The following is a 26,901-nucleotide window of genomic DNA, read 5'->3' on the forward strand; positions in this document are numbered from 1 at the left end:
GGGTTCGGATCCCAGTCGAGGCATGGGATTTTAAATCCAGATACCGATTCCAAAACTCTGAGTGAGTGCTCCGCAAGGCTCATTGGGTAGGTGTAAACCACTTGCACCGACCAGTGATCCATTAACTGGGCCCATATTTTCGAAGCTATCTTAGCCTAGGAAATCGTGAAATCATCGTAAGCTATGACGTCACTATGGCGTGCGCTGTAGTGACGTCACAACCTACGACGGTTTTACGATTTCGTAGCGCTAAGATGGCTTCGAAAATAGGGCCCCAGCTGGCATAACTACTAGTTCAACAAAGGCCATGGTTTGTGCTATCCTGCCTATGGGAAGCGCAAATAAAAGATCCCTTGCTGCCTGTCGTAAAAGAGTAGCCTCAGCGGGTGTGAATGACCATATGTTTGACGTCCAATAGCCGATGATAAGATAAAAAAAAAATCAATGCGCTCTAGTGGCGTCGTTAAATAAAACAAACTTCCTTTTTTCATCAGTAGTCTACAACGTTTAACCAATAGCAGAGCTCGTTATAAAACGTACGACATTTCGCAGCATGAAATATTTGGATTGGTCGAATTACAGGGGGACTCGCAGGAACAAGTGGGTTGACCCTAGTTAAGTTTGTATCAACAGTGGTTACCTAGGGAATTGCAGGTAATATCTTTCACTTTTCTTAAATTTAACTATTTGTTATACTTTTTAAAAATGGAATCATCAACTGAATGAAATTTTACATTTGTATAAATATTTAAAAAAATAGAATACACAAAACAAGGAGAGATTTGAAGGCAAAATAACGTTGATGGTTTCGGGTACAACATCGATACCGCCACCAAACTTGTGTAGACGAAATCTGTATTCAAGGAAGCAGTGAAATAATTTGTAACTAATCATAGTTAATAGACGCAGGGCATTTTTTTAGCCTTGAGATTCATTTTACAGTGGATTTGTAAGAAATCTTTGCATCTAAAAATGTTAACCAATTCTAAAAAATAGTATGGAAATAGTGCACAGGGCTTTTCACACTTACTATGTCCCTCCAGACTAGTCTGGAAATTTAACAACATATTAGATTTACCACCGACTTCCCGAAGTGCATTCATTTAAAGAAAAAAAAAAAGAAAAAAAGAAAGAAATGTTTTATTTAACGACGCACTCAACACATTTTATTTTACGGTTATATGGCATCAGACATATGGTTAAGGACCACACAGATTTTGAGAGGAAACCCGCTGTCGCCACTACATGGGCTACTCTTTCCGATTAGCAGCAAGGGATCTTTTATTTGCACTTCCCACAGGCAGGATAGCACAAACCATGGCCTTTGTTGAACCAGTTATGGATCACTGGTCGGTGCAAGTAGTTTACACCTACCCAATGAGCCTTGCGGAGCACTCACTCAGGGTTTGGAGTCGGTATCTGGATTAAAAATCTCATGCCTCGACTGGGATCGGAACCAAATACCTACCAGCCTGTAGACCGATGGTCTAACCACGATGCCACCGAGGCCGGTGCATTTATTTAATGACAAAAACACGAATACGATATTTATGAAAATACAATTTTAAATTTTTTCAGCTACAATACGTGAAACAAAATAGATTGCAGTCAGTTAACTAACATAAAAAATCAACGATGTGGACGTAAAACAAATCCATTCTAGTAAATTAAAATGAAGCACCCTCCAGTAAACAGGAAAGAGTGCAACGTTTCTAACTGCATTCAGGCACATGCGTTTGCAAAAAGTATCGTACCACGCACGTGCGGTTCGTCATTTTCCATTTTTAAGGCCCATACATGGAAAAATATATGTTTGATGAACACTTTGTTTAATATTTTTTCAAAAGAAAAATTCAGTTTGTCAAGCATTAATTATGGTCCACTTTTTACCAACAACCATCGCTAACACGAGATGTCAATATGGATAGGCATTACGTTCATACCAGTGAATAGTTTATAAAATATTATTTATTAAATAAATTGATTCTTAATTAACAGGGGGCTGGATTTAGCTCAGTCGGTTAAGTGCTCGCTTAAGGTGCTTGCGTTGCAGGATCGAACCACCTTAGTGGATCCATTCAGCTGATTGGGGTTTTTTCTCATTCCAACCAGTGCACCACAACTGGACAAAAGATGTGGTATGTGTTTTCCTGTCTGGGAAAATGCATATAAAAGATCCCTTGCTGTATTGGAAAAAATGTAGGAGGTTTACTTTGACTTTACAAGTCAGAATTACCAAATGTTTGACATCAAATAGCCGATGATTAATTAATCGATGTGCTCCAGTTAAACAAAACAAACAAACAAAATCTTAATTAGCATTAAACAAAACAAACGTCCTCTTCACTACTATCTGCCATCTTTGATTCTACCCACATTATTTGACGGTGTTGAATTATTAGAGAAATTCAAACGGAGCTGAATGTGTCTGAATTTAAAAACCAACAACATGCAATATGACACAGGTTTTTAAAGTTTGTATCGTCCAGGTCACTGTTTTGTTGGGGAGTTTCTAATAAATCCTTTCACTCTGTATTTTGTTATATAACACATTAATGAAATTTTTAAGTTTGCAGTTACAAAAATAATATGGTAACAGGTCGTTTTTTCCTTATTACTAGTTCACCCGAGTTGTTTTGAACATGGTTGATTCATACCTCTAACCGAGTCGTTTCGCCCCATGTTTCGATTCGCACTAATTTTTATTTTGTTAATAAAGTACATTTATTCATTGATTTGTCCTATATCCACTGATTTTTAGATGTCACACATGGCGTGTTTATATTTACAGATAAAAATAATATTATAATTTTGTTTATTTCCAGTATCATTTACTCAAGCCATATACATGAAATACGTGCAGTCCTTAGATAATATACAGACAATGTATTCACATTAATAATTAATTTATGAACAGTCACACTGCATACTACTGATGTGCTGTGGTTTCTTATTAAATATACTACATACCCAGCTGAGGTTAAAACGCTGAGTACGGCATGTTGATTTCACCTAGCTTCAGCTGACAGAAAGTAAACAGCTGATAAAGCATTAATATCCAAAGACAGAAAATTACCTAATATTTGGTCATGAATAATGAATAAACAGAAGAAAAAAATACTTTTGTGGGGCGAAACGACTTGGTACGAATGAGATTGAGGGCAAACCAACCCTGGGTGAATAGGACTAAGGGTAAAACAACGCAGAGTTCGAAATGGTTTTAGGGCGAAACGACCCGGATTCGAATGCTTTCGAGATGTTTTGGCCCTGCTACACATACGGCCCCAGACATTTCGGCCCCATAACCCTAGTCGTTTCGGCCCCGGTTATTGTTGTTTTATAAATCAAATTATTCAGTCACTTGTGTTTTGTTATTAAATTTTCTCGTAAGTATTGTAATTTCTTTTTCTCGTTCTCTTTCTTTCTTTCTTTCTCTCTTTTTGTGATTTTTTTTTTTTTTTTTTCAATTGAACATAATATCTGAGTGTTAAAGAATAAATAAGAGCCAACCAACCAAAAATGTATTTAGCTTTGATAATCCAAAAATGAAAATGAACTGATTTTCTTGTTTGTGTAAATACAGTTTAATAAATTGCAATAAATTGTTTTGCATTTGTTCTACTTAATTATATTTCCATATAGACCCTTCCCATAATAGGGGCGCTTTACATGTGGCTAGAATTGTAACCATTGATGTTTGACATCAGTAGGGGTTACATGCGGAGCACTCACTCAGGGTTTGGAGTCAGTATCTGGATTAAAAATCCCATGCCTCGACTGGGATCCGAACCCAGTACCCACCAGCCTGGAGACCGATGGCTTAACCACTGCACCACCGAGGCCAGTAGGTATATTGAAAGTAGCATCATTAAGACATGTTCTAGTTCAGTTCAGTTCAACTTTATTTTCGTGCATATATCCCATTAAAGTTCAACCAAGCTGTCCTGGGCACACATCTCAGTATTCTAGCATTTAAAAGAAATGGCAAAAACACATATGGATGCACAATTCCTGAACCTAGTCCGAGTTGTTTGTGATGGCATCATGGGTTAGGTAAGTTCTGTCTTGTATCACTGTCTACCGCTTGAATCGTTAGTGAAACAATGTTAAAACGTAATATACAAACATGAAAGTCTAAACATACTAAACATAAGTTTCGCTTCCTTATTTTATCACTATATCATTTATCAGTGATATTCTACATGAATGTGATGACGTACATGTTTATGTCTGTATGTGTGTGCGTGTCACGATGTATAATATGTATGTAGGCCTATTGTATGTATGTATGCGCACACGCGTGTGTGTGTGCGCTCACGCACGCGCAATGAATGTTATTCGACAAATTAATGTTACAAATTTGTATTTTATTTATATTATTACCAGTGTATGTGACCAATTACAGCATATATTTGTATACACGAACACTAGATCGCCGTATATTGCATTAGGGGCCGAAACGGTTTGGGGCCGAACATGTACTGGGGCCAAAACGTCCTGACATCTATCTAATTCAACTTTCTAACTGATGTTACGGAAATATCCGATGTTGACCGAATGGTTCGATCGAACTACCCGATGGGTCGAACACTTTCTCGAACACCGACGGGGTTTTGCATAACCCTTTTTTCGTTCGCACATTAAATTTATGATATCTGTGTGTAATTTTGGTTTACAAAATTTAAGTGTCATAAGGGATCCTGTTTGCAAATCTTTAGATCCCGCCACCAACCCAAACCCAGCGAGTCCTGCCGTGCGTCTCCAGTAGAACAGAAGATACACTAAATGTTTGGCATGAAACCATGGAAAGGATCGCTATTCAAGACTGTGCTTTCCCAGGATTTTGAGATATATGTTGACTGTATCATTTCGAAGAATTAATGTAATTTGTACAAATAATTTTTACGAGCCATGCAGGCTCGTATGCTAGCCAAGCTAGAGAGTCTTATATGATTGTTGCCAACCGTGGGCTTCCAGACTCTCCTCAAAATAACAAAATTGCACACAGGACATCTATTACATGGTCATGATGGGTGATATCAAAACGAAATGGGTTACCTGAATTTCTTTTTGCTTAACCCATAAATGATTTACACAAATTTTCAATTCTCGGAGGCCTGTACATACATTATTCAAGTGAAAGTGATTAAAATGATTGACATAAATGGATCCTATTTTTTGGTGGATTCTTTCCTTTTTTTTGAAGTGCAAAGTAAATTCTTGAATGATGTATAGTACTAATGACGTTACACACAATGTTCGTACCTCATATGATATTGTTAAAGGGACACACCCTAGTTACGGCTAGTTGTTAACCATCACGGTGTTGTTTTTCGCTATTAAACCCATTTTTTAACAAATAAAATTGCACTTTACTTACCGTTTATTATTTAGAATATACATTTCCATTCACCTGAAGTGTTTTTTGGTAATCCTGGTTTTTGTAATACCACAAAATGCATTTATCGTATTTCATAAAATCGCACGCATGTCTGAGAAAAAACCGTGGAGCAGACAAGGTCTAATCTATTTTTAGCCGGGATATTTCCATTTCAATGTCACAGACATTGGTATATCACGTGACCGCTATCATTTTGGTTCGGTTTGTTTTCTCGTGCACGGTTCGCGCAATCAACATCCGATTTGTTGTTGTTAATTTGTGAGATTTTTCTTCACAGTTCGTGAACATTTTCAGTAACAATAAAGTTCAGACAAGTAAGTGTCTCAATACAAAACGTTACAAACCCTTAAAACCAATAATTTTGCTAAGTCTTACGATATCTGGAGAGGGGATACAACCAGGACAGAACAGTTGGAACATGTCCAGGAGAGGTGAAAGAAACGCACCCCAAGTCTGAAATTTGTCGTGACGTAGGCATTGTTGTGCTTCGAGCGACGTCTACCGGTGACATCAGAATACTAACTTTCGAAATTATTTCAAGCAATTGGGATATGGGGATTCCCATGGTATTTATCGATATAAAACCTGCTTTTTCACTCCATTTGATAAAAACGTGATTTAAGTGTGTTACAGGTTTGTAGATTAACCAAATTATAATTTATTTTCGCTGGATGGAACTAGGGCTTGCGGCTTTAAAAAAAATTCAAAATGATGCCATCTGTTTATAATGTTAAAACCTGTACATTGTATGTTAAACTATTCACTTTAATTTGTCAATAAACACAACTTCAATTGTACTGTTTACTTTATGTATTATAAATACTAGTATAATTATTCTCAGTTTATTACACGTACACATATGCATTGTAAATATTTATCTTACCGAAGAAAGTGACACATATCAAAACATTCCAGTATATTTTGTTGTTCATCTTTGCTTAAGGAAAACTGGCCATTTTCACTTTTGATGTTGCTGCAAATGTACATGATAGACTGTACCTGAAACAATGGCCTGTTTTCTGCATATTACTTTATACTTTAAGTCTCCCACCTTTGCAAAATACAGTCCCTTCAGCACCACACTCCTGGCCATATATGTAGCATGTAGGGTCTCCACAAGTACTCGAGTACTCAGGCACGGGCCGAGTCCAGCAAGACTCGAGTCCGTTCACAGGACTTGAGTACCCGTACACGTGAGACAGTGTAGGGCATTAACTTCAGCAGTAACTAATCAGTAATACAAATTACACAGTAATTATATGATCATGTGCTAGTTTCTCTTTTTAATCTGATCGTCTGTCCGCCACAATACTGAACGTATCAACAGCTTTCTAAATGCAATACAATGACATGATTTGGCATTCATATTCAGTGCTGGGATGAAGATGCATAATGCTATTTTACTTTTTCCTTAATCTCATTATCATCGGGTGTCGGGTATTCGGGTCCGAGTCCAGTATTTTGGACACGTGGAGGCCCTAGTAGCATTCCATGTGTCAGTTTCAGTGCGTACTAGGTTGTTTCAGCGCTACATGTAAATAAAACAGTGATTATTGATCCACGCTTGATATGATATGTTTCGTTGTTCTGTTCACTTTTTCAGTACAAGAATGAGTCTCATTCTGAGCTTCCACTGTTTGTACTGTGTCTATCGTTTTCTGGTTTTCACATTTGTTTATGGAACCTTAAATACACCTATTGCATTCGAAACATGTCAAACTTCTGATAAGTAGCTGCTTTGAATTCGCAGTTGCTCTAACTTGATGGATATCTTCCGATTTTCACGAATAGACTCGTAACTCTGAACTTTATTTCTCGGAATACTTTCAACATATCTGAATATACGACATTTGAATTTATGTGATTTTCCTTACTGGAGATTGTCACAGGAAAACTGGTACAGGTCATATGCACACTGAATATTAGCTTTCCCATGAGTTACCACAGCACCTGCCTGATTCTTTATTAACCCTCCCGCCCCATCTTGGGATCCTTTGGCATGACTACTTTCAAAGAAATTTCTGTAAATAGTTGTGTACTTTAAATCGTTGACAGAATCAGTCAGATCTCCCAAGCAATGCCAGCCTTGGTTTGAGCTGGGGGTAGTTCAAAATGAATTCCTTGACCCAAAAACCCAGTCATAGGAGACAGCATTGTCATAGGTGATTGCCAGTATTGTCAGTTCTGTGTTTTGGCAGCCATCTTGAATATTTCAAAATGTTAAAATGTGCCCCGTTTGTACTCCTCGGGTCCTCAATCAGCACCTTCCATAGATGCAAAAAGTACAAAGAATAATTGTTGGTATTGAGGTGTAAGGTTCAGTGCCCTCAGCTGACTAACACTTTTCTTTGGGCGACCATTTTGATGGCCATTTTGGATTCAAAAGATGGTTCTATATGGCTATTATAAATGAAATGTAGTGTTTTCCCTAGAAATTTGGCAACCGCAAGGCATGGTAGACAAAACACTTTGGGGGCATTTTTACCATTTTCAGGGCACTTTTTTGCATTAATGACAAAAACAATAATTGAAATAGACATAAATGTAATTAATGTTCTTGCTTGGCAAAATATATAACAGAAATATTTTTATTAATTAATTAATAAAAAATTGTAGTGTTTCATAAAGGCAATTTTAGAATCAATTATTGGAAAAGGCTTGTTTAATCTCAGGGCAGCATGGCGCTGATTGAGGCAAGATGGTGCTAGACTGTTGAGGCATGGTGCTGCACCATGCTAAACAAGCTAGGGAAAACACTATAATGTATTACCACTATTTAAGTCCAATCATGGTTTAGCTTAAGTGAGAAATAGCAATTTATATTTTGACAACCAATGCGCTATAATTTTAATTTGACCTTGACCTTGGAATGACCTTGACCTTTAACATTGGGCAGCCCCATCTCAGATATTCTTTATAATATTAAAGTACAATTGTACCCAGGTTAGTGCTTTAAATGTGTCTATTGACATTGTCAAAATGTGACTTTTGACCTTGACCTTGGCCTCTAAAATTGGGTAGCCTCCTCTTAAAACAACTGTATTGTCCCAAGGTACAATTGTGCCATATTCGGTGCTTTGGGCCAACGTGAACACAATATCACTCAAATTTGGAATTAAGCCACCACACTATATTCATTTTGTGACATTTTCCTGAACATAGGTAATTTGCAATATATTTTTAAAATCGATGTATATATAAGCATGTTGCACTTTTTCTGAATTTTAAGAAAAATAATATCTAGAACAAAGGGATAGATACGACAAATCAAACATTACATATTAAATATCTACGGCGAACTGCATACTTTTCGATTTTATGACATTTTACTAGATCAGAAACTGGGTTTTACGTGCTTATATACCACTATGGTTTCAAGCACGCCTATCTCGGGCTTAGCCTCTGACATCATCAATGACAGGACAGGAGGTTTCACTGGACACGAGCATACGCAAATTTTCCAAAATATAGCAATGTTAAAGCAGTTTAATTTTTTATACAAATATTTTATGGTAATAATAATGTCAAATATGACTTTTAGGAAGAAATGCTAAAACAGTTATTTTGCTTACAATAATGCAGACTTACCCTCTTCAAATCTTTACACTTTTTGAAGGCGTGTACTTGTTTGTCTGAACACCTTTTGCTTCCATAATTTGTTTAATTACATGCAATCATCTAATTAGCAGTTATTTCAGTTATGTAATTTTCAGACGATATTGTGGGTACATTTTCCTGCGTTCATAACGGAAAATTCAGTGCTTTTGTATAAAAAGTGTTGCCCGTCTACATAGCGTTTTCGATGTTTTGCATGTTTCTGTCTCGTGTAAATAATGAATGTGGATTGATTCATGTTATTTAGTTATAAATCCATATAGGCAAATGTTCTACAATTAATTTGAGGTATAAAACATAAATGTACGTGCCGAATTATGCTTATTACAAGAGATTTAAGGTAATGGGATGTAAACATTATGGTGTAAGAACAAACATTGTGTGTAACGTCTAATGCATGCACTCTGACATGTATTTGTCATCAATCCAGTGATTTAACCTGATCATAAATGACATTGACATTGGAAATTGACTAGTAAGTTGTTAACCTCTTTCCTTCAATTGTAACAGTTGAATAACCTAACCCATTTGTAGTGCTACAGAGTTGTAGTCATTGTTTACACATGTATGTTATGTGTATAATCTGGTTAATCCCTATTTTCTTTGTATAAACAGAACCTATTTATTATAAAAACTGCAATTATTTGCTCTTTAAAATTATTACATGGCCAGTTTCTTTTATGGAAAGATATTCTCAGACCAGGTGTAAACTACTTGTAATGCAGACTAGTGTTTTTTTATTTGTATAGTTGTACATTTTAATTTATTTTATAATTTCAGGTGTGCTTTTCGTGTATTTTGTGGATTATCATGGGATTCCAGGACATGTATGATCGACTGGTCACAGATCTGCGCGGTAATTACACAGTGTACATGTATTTATGATGGGTTTAACCTGTCATTTGCCAAATCATCAAATGCAAATTAAAGTTGAATTTGGTGAATATATTTCAATGTTAAATTCCCAAAAGGTTGTTTAAAAATGACACAAATACTGACGTGTTTTTGAGGGGTGTGATTGCAGTCATACCTCTGCATTCCTATGATCAATCCCTGACGTTGGGCCTATTGGGCTATTTCTTGTTTCAACCAGGTCACCACAACTGGTATATCAAAGGCCATGGTATGTGCTATCCTGTCTGTGGGATGGTACATATAAAAGATCCCTTGATACTAATGGAACAATATAGCAGGTTTCCTCTTTAAGTCTGTTTGTCAAATGTGCTGAGTAGGAAGTCGTCTGAGATGGTCTAAATGAACACAGCTACTCTGACCATACTATCGGTTAACCATCTGTAATAAAACAGTACATAAAATTACTTTTTGAAAGTGGTCATAACAGAAACGAATACAGCTTTTAAGTAAAACTTGTTTCTGATTAGTTTAATGAACCTGTATGTGCTTCCGCTTTACAACCAGACAAATAAATGTCTTTCTCATTTAACTCTTTTAGTGCATATCACAATTTTAGTTATGTCATGTTGCAACAATAACATTCTGTGCATGTAAACCGGTGGATGTCCTGCCTGAGAATGTTATGAAACAAATGTTGATTGGTAGTTATTATTAGTTTCAATCAAATACAGGAATTAATGTGAACGTTATTTTACTTTTCTTTTCTTTTTTTTCTTTTCAGATCCTCGAACAGATGGTTGGTTTATGATGTCAACCCCATGGCCAACATTAGCAGCCGTCACCATATACATTTTATTTGTCAGTTTTGGACGGAAGTTCATGGCATGTCGACAACCATTTGAACTGAAAAATATTCTAATTTGTTATAACTTTTGTTTAGTGCTACTCTCAGCAATTTTGTTTGAAGAAGTAAGTGTTACGTCTCTAACTTTCCGGCATTATGTCATTCGATGTTGTAATTAATGTCCATCAACTATACTTATTTTTATGGCTATTGAAAACAGGATTCTGAGTCACAGAAATCATGAATATCAAGTTTGAGTCATTGGTGTTTTTAACATTTTGTCAGTGATTTTAAAGACTGGTTTTTTTCCCATACGCTTGTAGATGGATAAATGCTTTTCAGTAAATTGGTACAATAGATACTGGTGCTAAATCAGTACCCAGGGTCGGTGAACAAACAATGCTTTGATAAAGAGATGTCACCTGGTCACGGCTGGTGATCCATCTCTGCTAATGAATTTACATATTTAATTTTTTATTAACATGTCCCCACAACTGGTATATCCAATTCAATGGTATGTGCTTTTCTGTCTTGGAAAGTGCATATAAAAGATCCTTTGCAGCCAATTGAAAAATGTAGGTTTCATCTGAAGACTGTAATGAATTCCCAAATGTCTGACAAATAGCTAAAAATTAATAAATCAATGTGCTTTAGTGCTGTCATTAAACAAAACAAACTTTTAAAATGTTATAATGTTTTATTTTTATTATTTTTCAGTTTTTAGTGAGTGCTTGGTTCCGATCTGGTTTCAGTTTGGTTTGTGAACCAGTTAATGGATCCAATGATCCCATGTCAATTCGGGTAAGTTCTGTCTCTCTGTCATATCTCGGCCCCTATATAGATAGATACATTTGGGATTCTGTTTTACCAAATTATTTCCCATTTTGTTTGGCAATTGGAAGAAAAATAAATCATTTTGTACAAAATTATTAGTTAAAATTCCATAGTGATGTACTACAAACACTAGGATGATCAGAGATATTAAATACATTTTAATCTGCTACTTTGAAAAAGCAAGCATATTGTAATTTTTATAATATTAAACAAAAGTGTAGGAGAGTTCTTTAACCAGAAATAAACATAATTCATTAAATATTGAAGTCCATACTTTACTGGAGCCTTTAAGTGAGACATTATGCTAGTTGTTTTAAGGGTATGTGCTGTCCTGTCTCATAGTATGATGGTTTGTTTTTGCAGCTGGCTAATGCGTGTTGGTGGTTTTACTTCTCTAAAATCATTGAGCTGTTAGACACGGTGAGTATTATGTACTTTATTATGGTAGTGTGCAGCTCTTAAAAATATATATATACTGAACAAAAAAAGAAACTTCCGATTTGTACATATAGTATTTGTTGTGTTAAAGAATTCATTGTGCAATGAAATTATATAGGTAGTATTAGCCTTGAGCTGTATTATCAGGATTCATGAATTTTATAGATTATTTTTGCACTGTTAATCGTCGACAAGGTGAAATTCAATTTGCACGTTCATGCATGGTTCGACATGTCCCACGTAGTATTTGGTCAATTTGTTTTACTTGTCTTACTGACATTGTTGTCAAGTGAACGAAAACGCTTCAAAATTTGTAAAAAAAATTAATGTTTTTTACATTGTAGCATTTTAAGTACCGTATTTGACCGGAAATAAGCCCAGGGGGCCAAGACAACTCATTGTGAGCTTAGCATGGGGTGGGCTTATTCCCAGACAAGGGGCCAGTTTTGTTGAAATTTTTTTTAATAATAATAATTAAAATAAATAACAATACTTAAATGAACTAGGAAGAAAACAAAAAATGTTCAGTAGCACATCTATTAATTAGTGTTCCATTTGTTATTAATAAATAATAATTGTTTATTAAATTGTGGGTTTTTTACTAGTATCTAAACACACCTTCTATGTCACAATTACTTACCAGTGCTGTTTATTTACATCCAAAATTAATGCTGAGAAGACTTAAAACAACAGCAATTAACAACAAACTCAATAGCGTATACACACGTTTCTGACACAGGCAGCCAGCTTACACTACAAAGAATTGTCAATCTAAGGTCATTGTTCTTAGCCAATCAGAATAAGGTATTTGCTTAATTAGCATTAACTGCGGACCCAGTGTGGTGGTAAAAATAGACATTGGTTTTTAGTTCATACTTGGGCACTTCAGAGAAATACTGCAGGCATGAAATTGAAAACAATGTTACACACTGTTATTGTTAGACTGCTAAATCTCACTGGTGGTAAAATATTGTGTTACATTTGTGTTTAATTATCTCCAGGAGGTATGACCTTTTAAATTAACTTTGAGCAAACTTGCAATTTCATGTTATTTATAAGGTGACGAAGTTGGGGATGGGCTTATTTACGAATGAGGGCCTAATTTCTTAAATGCTATCAAAACGGAGGGGGGCTTATTCAAAGACATGGGCTTATTTCCGGTCAAATACGGTATGCCAAGAATACCCAATAATTTACGCGAACGGGCGATTGGCATGCTTGATGCTGGCATGTTGACAGAAGACGTTGCAAGGCATGTTGGGAGTTCTAGTCGAGCGATACGAAATCTTCACGTAAAATTTCGAACGACAGGAAGCACCAACAACTTGCCACGTCGTGGACGTCCGCGTGGTCAAGACCGCTATATCATGAACACGCATTTGCGCAATCGATTCCAAACTGCCACTGCTACTGCTGCTAACACACCTGGGCTTCATAATAACCGAATCAGTGGGCAAACTGTTTGTAATTGTCTGCGGGAGAACGGTTTACATGCACGACGTCCTTACGTCGGATGCGTTTTAACGCAACATCATCGTCTAAATCGTCTTAATTGGGCACGTGTACACACTCGTTGGATACGGTGACGCTGGAATACCGTTCTTTTTTCGGGTGAATCCAGATTTTCTTTACAACGTGGTGATGGCAGGGTGCGCGTCTACCGTAGGAGAAATGAACGCTATGCTGACTGTTGTGTTCTGAACGAGATCGTTTCGGGGGTGGGGGTTGTGTCATGGTCTGGATTGCCCATGGTTATCGTTCACCACTAGTCGTCATTGATGGCATTTTAAATGCTCAACGTTACCGCGATGACATTCTCGCTCATCACATCATTCCTCTGTTCCATAACCACGCCAACATCTCGATTTTTCAGCATGATAATGCCACCTCTCATACAGCTAGAGACACTGTACATTTTCTTAGGACAAATAACATTGATTTCATTGATGACTGGCCCGCTAAAAGTCCTGATCTCAAACCCATCGAGCATGTCTGGGATAGTCTGGACAGACGATTGAGGCGTTGTCCCAAGCCACCCGCTAACGTCAACGAACTTCGTCAAGCGCTCATTCAGGAATGGAACAATATTCCACAGGCAGAAATCAAAATAGTCAATTCTATGCACCTGCGATGCACTGCAGTGGTCAATTCAAGAGGTGGTCATACCCGTTATTAAGTGGGGTTTTTTTTTTAACCCCTACCAAACTTGTTCAAAATTTCTCCCAGTTTCTGTTAACCTATGGCCATGATTTTTGCACCAAACGATGCATCATGGAACACTCTTTAAACGCATATATAACAATTATTCCCCCGGTTTGTTTTCATCAAGTTATGTTCAAGCAAAGTTAGCGGAAGTTTCTTATTTTGTTATGTATATATATATACAGTAGAATCTCGTTGGATCGGACTTGGAAGGGTCGAATACACTGCAACACTTTAATAAAAAACAAAGTCCCGAATAGTTTGATCAAACTACTACTACTAAATGGGTTGAACACTTTCTCAAGCATCGAAGGGGTTTGAGCGAACAGGATTCAACTCTGTGTGTGTATGTATTATATAATGTTATGCAGGCACTAATCTAGTTGGTGAAATGGTGGTATTTTTCACAGACAGTTTTAAGTTGTCAAGTAGTTAGCTGTAGTGAGAGGTAAACGGACAAAACCCCACCCGGAAAAAACCCCACTGGATAAAACCCCACTGGAAAAAACCCCACTCGGACATAACCCCACACAGAAAAAAACCCACTCGGACATAACCCCACTCATATATCTCAATATATAACAAAATCGTATATACAGTATTTATTTTTTATTGAAACAAGTGTAATCTAGCCTACTTCCACTTTACAAGTAAATGCAGCTCTGCTGGAACACTCCCATCGAATATTCTTCCTGGCATACCTCTTAGTATACAAGTAGCCTTCGTGAATTAGCTTGAGACCACCCTTGTTGTTCTTGATAACTTCCATAGTTGTATTTACAGTTCTCAGGAAATGAATACTGACGTAGTATTCTTCAACCTTATAAGGGGTCCATCTGATGTAGAATTTATGACATACCCAATCAACAATGGGAAGCCCTAAATCCATGATTTCCTTGATCTCTTAGAAGAAAACCTGGCCTCCTTAATCTCTTGATCACAAAGTTCAGATAATCCTTTGTCATGGAGATCAATGCAATCAGTGCAACACTTGACTGATCAAAATACAAATGTAAACTTTATTCTTTATCATAATCTATTTTGTGAATTTTATTTATAATTTTATTCTTCCAAAACAGAAATTTCAACTTTATTTCATATTTTTCAGTTTTATGTGTAAAATGGTCACAGTGGGGTTTTGTCCATTTTTCTCATTTATTGATGGGGTTATGTCCGAGTGGGGTTTTTTCCAGTGGGGTTATGTCTGGGTGGGGTTTTTTCCAGTGGGGTTTTATCCTGGATTCGTAGTGAGAAGTGGAAGTCTTCCTAATATTTTGGACCTCATCCGATTTCAAAACCAATATTACACAACATATGTCAACATCAATTTGATTATTGTCATAGGTCCCTTTAGATAAAATACTATGAAACCCCTCTAAATAGGACACCCACAGGATCAAGTAAAAAGTCTGCTTTACAGATATTCTCTTCTGTACTGATGTTTAAAAAGGGACCAAGAAAAATGCCTTCTTTCAAAAATGACACTTGCAGGATCAAATAGACAATAACACCCGCAAATCTAAAAACTCCATATGGTTATCTCCTAAATATTGTTCTGTTCTCCAACAGGTTTATTTCAGTAATGCTGGAAAATACAAATTATTTTAATTCAGACAGGATTTTTTTTATAAATTAAAAAAATATTATTATTATTTAATTTTTTTATTGTTATTATTAATATTTTTATTATTTTTTTATTATTATTATTATATTATTTTTTTAACATGAATTGAGATAAATATCTATGGACACTTGTCATTGACATTGAATAAATTTACAGTGGATGAGACATTTAATTCTACAGAATTTTTTTTTTTTCTTTATTTTGGTGATCAAAAATAATTGTAAATATATTATAAAAATGCAATTGACTTTTGTACTTTAGTTTTCTAAATACACCATTTCCCTACTAATTTGTTGCTGTTTTACAGATATTTTTTGTTCTACGTAAGAAGAACAATCAGATTTCATTCCTGCATGTGTATCACCACACAACCATGCCGATATTGTGGTGGGTTGGAGTTAAGTTTGTTCCTGGCGGAGAATGTAAGTATCTCTACTAAAGGGACAGTCCTCAGTTTACAACCATTATAAAATGTCTCCCACCAACTTTTCGATGACGTAATATACAAATTAAATACATTTTCTTATTTAAAATATCAATGTTTGTATTTACAAGGTGTCTGTTGTTGTCCTAATGCTTGTACTAGCCCAGACCGGATTTTACCTCTCAATAATTTTGTATGTATAAAAAAAAATATATATCACGAATTAAAGTAAAATCTGAGTGCTACAAACATTAGTAATACGACTGCAAACACGTTTAATATACAGACACTGGTATTCTAAACAACAAAATGTATTTAGTATGAAATAGTAGTCGCCGACAAGGCACTGTTATCGCAACCACCTTAAAATGGCTGCAAACTCAGGACTCCCTTTAAACAACCTATACTGCAGTACTAGACGGGTTGTTTTTCTTCAGTTTAATGTTTTTCAATTTAGACAAGTTTTTTCTTTTCTTAACCTTCAGACAACTGGATTAATTTTTGACAAGTTGATAACTTTTACTCACATATATTCGCTTAAATGTTTTATAAATACGTAAAATAAAGTTCAGATTTGAATCAGTAAGTGTTATTTTTGTTTAAATTTTATGATATTTTAAATCAGTTAATGTTGATTAAAATTAGGCAGAAAGTTGTACTTATTTACAGGCTTTTGTGTCCAGATGTCCAGTATTCCCAATAATTGTTTTTTAAAAAACAAACTACGATTTATATCCCAATATTTGGTGATTCTTGTTGTCAGTAAAACTGTAAAACTTGTTATGAAATTAGCTGTCGCAATCAGCTATTGATTCCTCAAAGTGACTGCGATGTTCCGCCATTGTTGTCTAGCGAAAATACTTGCCGAAACCAATTTTTTAACTAAAAATTCCCAGGTATACCGTGTACAGTTAAGTGTGTGGACTGGCAAGATATCTCACCTTCAGTAGTCAGAAGGATAAGTTATTCATGTAAGACCCAAAACTGTCCATCTCATTCTTTGATGAAAACTTTATGGTAATACTGAATTCTTCAAGATCATGAAAATATTTCTGTTTTTTTTTTTGTCTGTCATTTTCATCCCTCAAGACTCGTACAATGTAGTAATTGATGATCAGGGGCCTTATTCATTAAACTCTTACAACTTTGTTATCTCGCAGTGCAATGCAAAAAGACTTGAAAGACAATGTGATGTTGCTTAAGAGAGCTTTGTGAATTGAGCCTCGCGTCTTTAGACAATATTGCATTATAGTAATAGTAGTGTCGAGATTTAGCTCAGTCGGTTCAGTGCTGATTTGAGATCCTTGCATCACAGGATCAAACCACCTCGGTGGATCGATTTAACTGAATGGGTTTTTTCTCGTTCCAAACAGTGCACCACAACTGGTCAAAGGCTGTGGTATGTACTTTCCTGTCTGTGGGAAAGTGCATGTAAAAGGTCCTTTTCTGCATTAGATAAAATGTAGCAGGTTTTCTCTGATGACCAAGAATGACCAAATGTTTGACATCCAATAACCGATGATTTATTAATCAATGTGTTCTAGTGGTGTCGTTAAACAAAACAAACTAAACAATTTTTTTATAGTACCGGTAGTGCATTTTATAGTATTAATTTCCACTGATTCTTTTGCATGCTGTTATATCGGATGAGTTTTAACATCTAGTCTACTTCTAATGGAGTTTTATCTCTGATTTCTGTGTTTTTCTTTCAGCCTATTTTTCTGCCAGCATCAACAGTTTCATCCACATCCTCATGTACACCTACTACCTTCTGTCAGCATTTGGACCCAGGATGCAGAAATATCTGTGGTGGAAGAAGTACATGACAACTCTTCAGTTGGTTAGTCCAAAACGTTCCAAGTTTTTAATTCTATGATTTAACATCATGCAGTTCAAAGCCTCATTCTTCTGTTTGGTTAATCAGTAGAGGCTCAATCACAGGAAATCTTTCTGATTGGTGAAAAAGATATTTATTAAAGGGACACACCCTAGTTACGGCTAGTTGTTAACCATTACGGCATTGTTTTTCGCTATTAAACCCATTTTTTCACAAATAAAATTGCACTTTACTTACTGTTTATTATTTAGAATATACATTTCCATTCACCTGAAGTGTTTTTTGGTAATCCTGGTAATCCTGGTGTTTGTAATACCACAAAATGCATTTTTCGTATTTCTGAAAAACGGACGCACGTTTGAGAAAAAAACGTTGAGCAGACAAGGTCTAATCTATTTTTAGCCGGGATATTTCCATTTCAATGTCACAGACGTTGGTATACCACGTGACTGTTATCATTTTGGTTCAGTTTGTTTTCTCGTGCACGGTTCGCTCAATCAACATACGATTTGTTGTTGTTCATTTGTGAGATTGTTCTTCACAGTTCGTGAACATTTTCAGTAACAATAAAGTTCATACAAGTAAGTATCTCAATACAAAACGTTACAAACCCTTAAAACCAATAATTTTGCTAAGTCCTACGATATCTGGAGAGGGGATACAACCAAGACAGAACAGTTGGAACATGTCCAGGAGAGGTGAAAAGAACGCACCCCAAGTCTGTGAAATTTGTCGTGACGTAGGCATTGTTGTGCTTCGAGCGACATCTACCGGTGACATCAGAATACAAACTTTCAAAATTATTTCAAGCAATTGGGACATGGGGATTCCCATGGTATTTATCGATATAAAACCTGCTTTTTCACTCCATTTGATAAAAACGTGATCTAAGTGTGTTACAGGTTTGTAGATTAACCAAATTATAATTTATTTTCGCTGGATGGAACTAGGGTGTGCGGCTTTAACAAAATTCATGACAAATTTTTAAAACAAAAATTTATTTTTGTGATGAGTGGGAATTCTTCTCGGATCAGCTGTTTTCCTCTCATGGAACATTGCGTTTCCTCACATTTTAATCATCCTTTTTGTCCAAAATGTGTCAGATGGCACAGATTTTAACCTTGAATGGACATAAAAATAAATTTAATCCTGATGTCAACAGCATTATTGGAAGACTATGCTGACTGTATAAAGAAAAGTGGTTTTCCAAATTAGGCACAAAAAAAACCCCACTCCAACAAAACAACTGAAATATTGCCTTACGAAATGACTAAAATGTTCAGGCATTTGACCAAATGACTAAACATGAGGGTTATGTATTTGACAGTTTGACTGAACACATTCAGACAATGAGTAAAATGCATGAAATTCAACTCGGATATTATATGTGATCAGCCATGTGATTGTCAGCTCGTCTTTCAATCTAGCTATTCAATGTGGCAAGCTATTGGGTGTTTGGACTTATGTTTAGATTGAACTCTGTCACACATGTTATATTGTAAACCTGTGATTTAGTTTCCATTTGGCAGTTTGAGTTTGAGTTTTTGATGGGTGAATCAGTGGAAGATAGATTTAAGTTGAGCTATATAAGAAGTACGATTTTTTGAAAAAAGTGATGTTACCGAAAGATGAATATTTTAAAACAGTAACTACTATTTGCTGAGCAAATATGAAATTTATGACTGTAACATATATACTGTAGCCAGTCTTTGTCAGATCAAAGTTCTAAAAATGATGCAGCAACACATTTTTTAAAAATCTGATTTTTTTTTTTAAAGAATGGATTGGACAGAAAATATTTGTATATTTTCATTTTCTTTTCTTTTTTTGTACTGATCTGTCTTGGTCCCGCGTCATTGGCCATGGTGCCAAACTAAATGACCTCATTTTGACCCAAAATGCTATGGTATGTCACAATATTATTGCAGTGTCATATTTTCTGGTATAGGTGGCACTGTTGTAGCTGTCGCTGTAAATGTTTTTTAAAATGTTGGGCCTTATTGATTTTTTCTCTCTCTCTATCCCTCTTTTTATCAGCTTCAGTTCTGGGCGATTCTCCTGCACACGATCCAGGCCATGTACGTAAGCTGCGGCTTTCCTGTCGGTTATGGCGTCGCCTTGATCACCTACATGGTCTCTCACATCATCCTCTTCTCCAACTTCTACTACCAGACCTACCACAAGAAAGCACGTTTGGCACAGAAAACGAGCGAAAACACCAACCATGTTGCTAACGGTTTCATGAATGGATACGACCATCATAAACATTCGCTTAAAGTAGAATAATTGCAAAGTTCCATGTTGTGCCTCGATATCTTGTGGCCTATCATTGGTTTGTGATCATTCTGTCTGTCCCAACACAGATTCAAGTTTGCGCATAGAAGTTCCAGTTAGTAAAATGGCTCACTAGTTCAGTTATATTTATAATGGGGTTGAAATGTGCAAATTTTTGTGTTTGTGTTGGCTGGTAATACTTTTTCTGTCTTTCTTCAGTAATCCATTGAATACAAGATAATAATAATGTAAATTTTTAGCATAGATTAGCAGCTAAATAAAGCCCTTTTTCCATCAATCCTCTCAATTTGAGGTTCCCATTCAAGTCAGTGTTTCTGCCAAAAAGAAATGTTTGGGTATGGTACTATGGAATTGAATGCAACCACATTTGTGCCTCCCCCAGAAAGAAAATGGGTTATGTTTAGGATTAGGGTTAAGAAAATCGTACAGTAATGATAAGAGTAATCAACAAAATCTGCAAAATATTTTGGGGTATGGTGCCATTCCCGTTTTTTCTTCTGGCAGAAACTCTGCAAGGGGAAGAAATTCTGCTGAGAGATAAGTAAATAAAAATTGGTCTACCATTCTAATCTTTTTATGCCATCATAGTTTAAAGCTGTCTGTAATATAATGAAAAAAATGTCTTTATCAGTAATGAAAGTGCTTGTCAAATTGAGGTAACTGAACATTTCAACCCCTGTGTATGTGTGTGTGTGTGTGTTTTTTTTTTATTGCTAAATACATGTATATTTTCACATATCACATAACATTAAGTGTGAAAAGTTCACGGTTTTCATATTCTTACTACCATGAACTAGTGTGGTTATGTTACCTCCATTAACATACAATGAGTTGTTTGTTCTATGTACATTCATTAGTACAAAATGTTATACTTTGACAATTCTATATGAAATGATGTATATATTTTCATATTGAGCAATAACAAATATTTATTTGTATCAAGGGTAAAATATTCACGCCTTATGATCATTATATCACAAATAATATACAGTTGGACCTCATTATGATCAAGTTTGTCCCTGGGTCACTTTGTCATATAGAATTTGCTATTGTAATGAATTGGTTACGAGTTGTCTCCCTTGTCATATCAAGAAAACTAGTGCCTAATACATGTAATTATAATATCATATGTATAAGAAAACACTGAATGACGTTGAAATAAAAGAATGTATTGCAATTATTATCAAAAACAAATATGTGTAATAAATGTTTTCAGAAGAGCCCTATTAAAGTAAATTAATCAATAAAACAATTTTCATTTACTGTCGGTAGTCGTGTACTTGTTTAAAACATCCATGTTTGGTATTCAGACCTCGGACATTCAATGCAAGTTTCTTCCAAATTTGGAAAGCATGAATTCCAGGGTTTGGGTTTGGAAATCATGAATTCCAGGGTTAGGGTTTGGAAATCATAAATTCCAGGGTTAGGGTTTGGAAAGCATGAATTCCAGAGTTAGGGTTTGAAAACATGAATTCCAGGGTTAGGGTTTGGAAAGCATGAATTCCAGTGTAGTGAAGAGAATAATTGTATTGGATGGTGTGTTATCATAATGAGGTCGAGCTGTATTATATTTAGGCTGTGGTGTCACACAGTTCATATGTGATTAAATTGATTTTAAACATATTTGTCATTTGGAAGTGTTTTATCCACTGGCAGCTTGTTAAACGGTGTGTCACATATTTTGTGCATTAATGTAATGGTAACAAAGGTTTCATGTGGTTTTTTCTCCTTGTTATTGGTTGCTGGAAAATATTGTTTGAATATGTATCATATTCATAAGAATTCTTCCTTAGGGTGTGGTGTATTCAGTTAGAACTAGCTGTTTTGTTTGTAAGGTTTGAATATTTTATTGTACACATTGTTTAATTCAAACATTCCGTCCACTGCTTTTATGATTTACTATTATTTTATGGGGTTTTTTTTCTGTTGTTACTTATTAATTTAATTTTTTTACTTTTACACCTTTATCCATATCCTAGGTACTTTGTGTTATTTTTATCCGAGTCATTTTAACAAGGCATAATATATTTGAAAAATGATCTGGGTTTTTTATGCTAATAAATGTTGTAATGTTATATTCCTTAAATGATTGTTAAACACAAATACATACATTCCAATATTTAGATAAGTATGATTTGAAAATGTAACCAGTTGCATACTCTATTAACTTCGTGTTAACATTCCAATTTAACTAAGTGCTGACGAACCAGTAAAGAACTCATAGGACGACAATAGTCTATTTATAACGAACGTTATAGATGTGTCCTTTGAAGATGCAGTGACATATTTCCTGCTAACAGAATATGTTGAACAGTTTCCAAGCTTCGATTTCGTATCATGTTTATGTCCTGAGTGAAATAATTTTCAGTTGTCATTGACTTTAGCGAGTGACAATGAAAATTATTTCACGAAGGAATTAACATGATACGAAATGGTAGCGAGTTTAACATTCTATTTATTACCAAAAATCAATCTTAATTTATATCACTCAACTCGTTTGGTTGACGTTCCTATACGGTTTTAGTGCGGCAATCAATGAAGTCACAAAGTGTTACGTCCCACTTGGTGTTCTAGTGGGTCCTATCACTTTGATATTTACCAAGATATTTTTAACCATATGGGTAATAATACGTATTAATAAATCTTGCGTAGAATGTCAGGGTCTGTATATCCAGTGTGTTTCTGGTCGTCCTAAGATGTGTAGTGGCTCAGGCTGGATGTTTGGCATGGTCAGCTGCTGGTGATTACAGGTTCATATACAATTATTAAAACTAGTTTTTAGTTTGTCATTATGTTTTTTAATACAGTGAAATATTATACATGTATAATAGCCTTTGTTATGCATGAGATACGTTTTATTTGTTTTATTAGTTTATACATCCTATAGATTGTTTCTCTTATTTTACATGAAAGCTCCTATCTGTTTTCTCTATATTGTGATGTTGCAATATTGAATGTTCCGGTAAGTGGATAATAGGGCAGTCAAAGAGATGTTAGTTGCGTAATATTTGTTACCATTACATGTAATTCGGGTCCTAGTTGCTTTTTCATTTTATTTTTTTAAATACTAGCAGTGAAATTTTAAATATAATTGATAATACTAAGGAAACTTCTTATTGTACAGGGGGTTTTTTAAAGTTTTTTTTTTTTTTTTTTTGTGTTTGTTTTGAGGGAGGAGTTTGTTGGAGGGTTTTGTGGGGTGGATGGGTGTGAGGGCCCGTATATCAATTTGCATAATAGTGAAGAATAATTTTTAATCATTGGCTGTTGTCTGATAATTACACAGTTTTCCGGGCATCAATAGAAAATAAAACTTGCAAAGCTAATGACATTATTAAAAAGTGATGACATTACAAAGTGAGACATGCCATGTTTACTGTTCAAGGGTCTACATTTATATCATAACTAGGTATTATTTTTTAAAATATGAGGTATTCAACTGGATCTGTGGAAAAACATTTCCATCAAAAAGGATATTTGTGTGCATGAAATAGACAAAAACACCAGCAAATGTAAAAACTTTATATGGTTATCTCCTAATTTGTACATAACAAAAGTCTCACATTTTCCTTTAATTTGATGTAACTTTAGTCCTTACCTGTAGTGAATGTTATTTTCTTCCTATGGTATGCACTACAATCTATTTATTTCTGAACCAACTTGGTTTTTTAATTGCAAACAAAAATTTGTGATTTTTATTTTTTCCAAAAACACATCTAGTTTTCTTTTTCTGTCATATCAAACTAGGTTTTTACAGTGTTCATGGAGGTTGGGGAGGATTATAGATTTGATATTTTCTCTGTATTTCTGAAAAACAGACACAAGTCATAAATATCCAAATGATGTCATTACAAATTTTCCATCCATAATAAATTTATTTGTGATACGTCCTTCATTAAAACAGACAGTATCATGCATGTCTTGACTGTTGATATTTCACCGGTAAAAAATGTTTGGAAGAGGAAAAGCTCACACAATAGAATTAATCTACGTCACAAATACCGGTAATGGTGGCCTGTCAAAAGTTAATCCATAAATGGAGTATACTGTTCCAGATGAGTTTCAACTTCAATCACTGCAGTAAACATGCAGTTTTAAAACCATTTTTTTGTTTATATTTCATTGTTTTTATCAGAACTGTTTGCAACTTCTTTCACTACCTCAAGAGAGAACTGTAATGCAGCTACAATATGTGTGCCATTTTTAAGTCATACACAGATTTTTAAATTTATCTTTACAATAGATACGTAAAACATATTTTATTTCTGTTTGTGTGTGTCTTAGTCTGGCAAAGTCTGTTCTGTGAAACCTTGTGATAGCAGAGTACCTATTTTGTGTCGGTATTAAATTGTTATAATTGTTATAACCTATGGAGCAACGTCTCTGTCACATCTCATTATTATTGACAAACATTGAACAGTTTGTTTTGTTTTACGACACCACTAGAGCACATTTATTTATTAGTCATCGGCTATTGGATGACAAACATTGATGCATGTATTGTCAGGGTTTTTATAGGTGGATAATCCACTTTTGGTGTTCTCCCACAATGTCTACGAGACGGGGCAATATGGGTGAAAAAAAGGGATTAGGCTGTGTATATAATACAATTTTTAGTATCAGCATCAGATGTGTGTTAAAGCCACCGACTAATTGTCAGACAGTGTGAAATATTTCAACTGTTGCAGTGAAACCCTTCAAAACCAGAATTTCTTCGGAATTCTTTGTTTTCAGTGATTTTTTAAATATCAATCGCCAAGCAGGATTCCCCCATGAAACCAGACTTTTTACTAGGAAAATGCAGGTTCTGGCATGTAAATACATAATTGTATTCTGAATTATATATGTGTAATCACGAAACTGAAACTAATCATCTCTTTCGTGCCACGTTATTTTTAGTGGGTTTTTTTTACGAGTATATAATTCCACTATGCAGGTATCTTGGATAATTATATCATAATACTGCATTACAACGAATAATGATGCTGGTGTGTCATTAAATTCATTCATTCATTCACAACGAATAAGAAATTACAAGAAATGTGATCTCGTCAGAAATTTTTTTTTTCTTCAAAAACTGAAAACACACCACCTAATTTTTACTTGTTATTGCCATCGCATGTGTGTTTTCTATAATCCACATAATAACCCTGACTCTTTTGTTTAAAAATGTTTGGTTTTTATTGCCTACCAGATGTGCATTTTTAATAAGTTCAGTCCATTTTGCTGAAGAAGAAAAAATTAAAAACCTGTGATCTACTTAGCATCCTAGTATTTGTTTCATTTGTGCTGTCTTTGTGTGGACTCTAATCTGTCTTTGTCATCCATCTTCAGTTATAGTTGGACCTGCTTTCCATTAGCGAGCTGAAAAAAGTGTCGATGTTTCAGTCTGGTGACGTATTTAATGTGAAGCAGTACACTCTATATTTTGTATAGCAGTCCGTTTGCAAAAATGCAGATATGAAAAAGCGCACGAATCGCGCTATTGGAAAGCGGGCCTAAGAGTAAAATGTATTGATATTGATATTGATGATCTCATGTCTGAATTATGTGATCTTTATAGACATAAATTTTGAACAAAATGTTGTTAAATAGTTGTTTTAGTAGTGTGAAGGTTTGATTTCATTATACAATTCACAAATGTTGTTTACACCACAGGGTAACACTGAGATGGCAGTACCTCTTTCTTTAATATGTTTATTTACTAATAAATAATATCTTTAAAAAATTTTTTTATTGTTTTCCTTTTTTTGCCAAAAGAAACAATTTAATATTTTTCACATTAATTCTTGTGAGAGAACAAAAAAGTCATAACAATGATAATATTAAACCATATTTCATCACAATTTTACAAATAAAAACAATAGTTACTCATCCTGGAGGTGTGGGGCTCTAAAAACAAAAAATATAAAATTGTAACGTTTGACAAAATGAAAGTAAAGTTTGTTTTGTTTAACGAAACCACTAGAACCCATTCATTTATTAATCATCGGCTATCGGATGTCAAACATTTGGTAATTTTGACATAATCTTACGAGAGGAAACCCACATTTTTCCATTAGTAGCAAGGGATCTTTTATATTCACCATCCCACATGGTGGCACATATCTTGGTAAATGGGCCCACCGACGTGGATTGATCATAAACAAACTGCACATGGAGTGCTTTACCACTAGGCTACGTCCCACCCCTTGACAAAATGAAACCCTCGGTCAGAAACTGGAGGTAAAATTGCATATCGAGTCACAACTTGATTAAACACACACTTCAGTGTCTTTAGTAATGTGTTTGTCCGCCATTCACTAAAAATAATGCGGTTAGACGTCACCATGTGGAGTTGACTAAATATCAAACCAAATTTGCCGACAGTCATTCATGTCCCAGCACTGTTTGCAATGCAGGCAGGGTGTGGGTTTGTTGAATACATCTTGCCCTTCTGTATATGGTGTGTGCACGGATTTCACACTCCAAATAAAATGAAGCATGCCTATTGCATGTTTGAGCCTATTTAACTTTTCAATATCCAATTTGT

At 35.1% G+C, this 26,901-nt stretch overlaps 1 protein-coding gene across 1 annotated transcript; it reads left to right on the plus strand.

Annotated features, from left to right (window-relative positions):
* The first annotated feature begins 582 nt into the window (after window positions 1-582).
* On the plus strand, window positions 583-25,951 carry LOC121381012 (elongation of very long chain fatty acids protein 4-like). The gene is made up of 8 exons (XM_041510087.1): window positions 583-654; window positions 9,797-9,872; window positions 10,653-10,840; window positions 11,433-11,516; window positions 11,913-11,969; window positions 16,121-16,235; window positions 17,950-18,077; window positions 20,112-25,951. The coding sequence occupies exons 2-8, from the start codon at window positions 9,827-9,829 to the stop codon at window positions 20,358-20,360; spliced, it is 867 nt and encodes a 288-aa protein (XP_041366021.1). The 5' UTR covers window positions 583-654; window positions 9,797-9,826; the 3' UTR covers window positions 20,361-25,951.
* The last annotated feature ends 950 nt before the right edge of the window (window positions 25,952-26,901 follow it).

Source organism: Gigantopelta aegis, chromosome 9 (assembly GCF_016097555.1).
Source record: "Gigantopelta aegis isolate Gae_Host chromosome 9, Gae_host_genome, whole genome shotgun sequence".
Classification (NCBI taxonomy): Eukaryota; Metazoa; Mollusca; class Gastropoda; order Neomphalida; family Peltospiridae; genus Gigantopelta; species Gigantopelta aegis.

Excerpts from the sequence above, each read along its gene's own strand:
- LOC121381012 (XM_041510087.1), top strand. The coding sequence starts at position 9,827 with ATGGGATTCCAGGACATGTATGATCGACTGGTCACAGATCTGCGCG. Across the intron at positions 9,873-10,652 it reads ACTGGTCACAGATCTGCGCG|ATCCTCGAACAGATGGTTGG; the intron begins GTAATTACACAG and ends TTTTCTTTTCAG. Across the intron at positions 16,236-17,949 it reads GTTTGTTCCTGGCGGAGAAT|CCTATTTTTCTGCCAGCATC; the intron begins GTAAGTATCTCT and ends TTTTTCTTTCAG.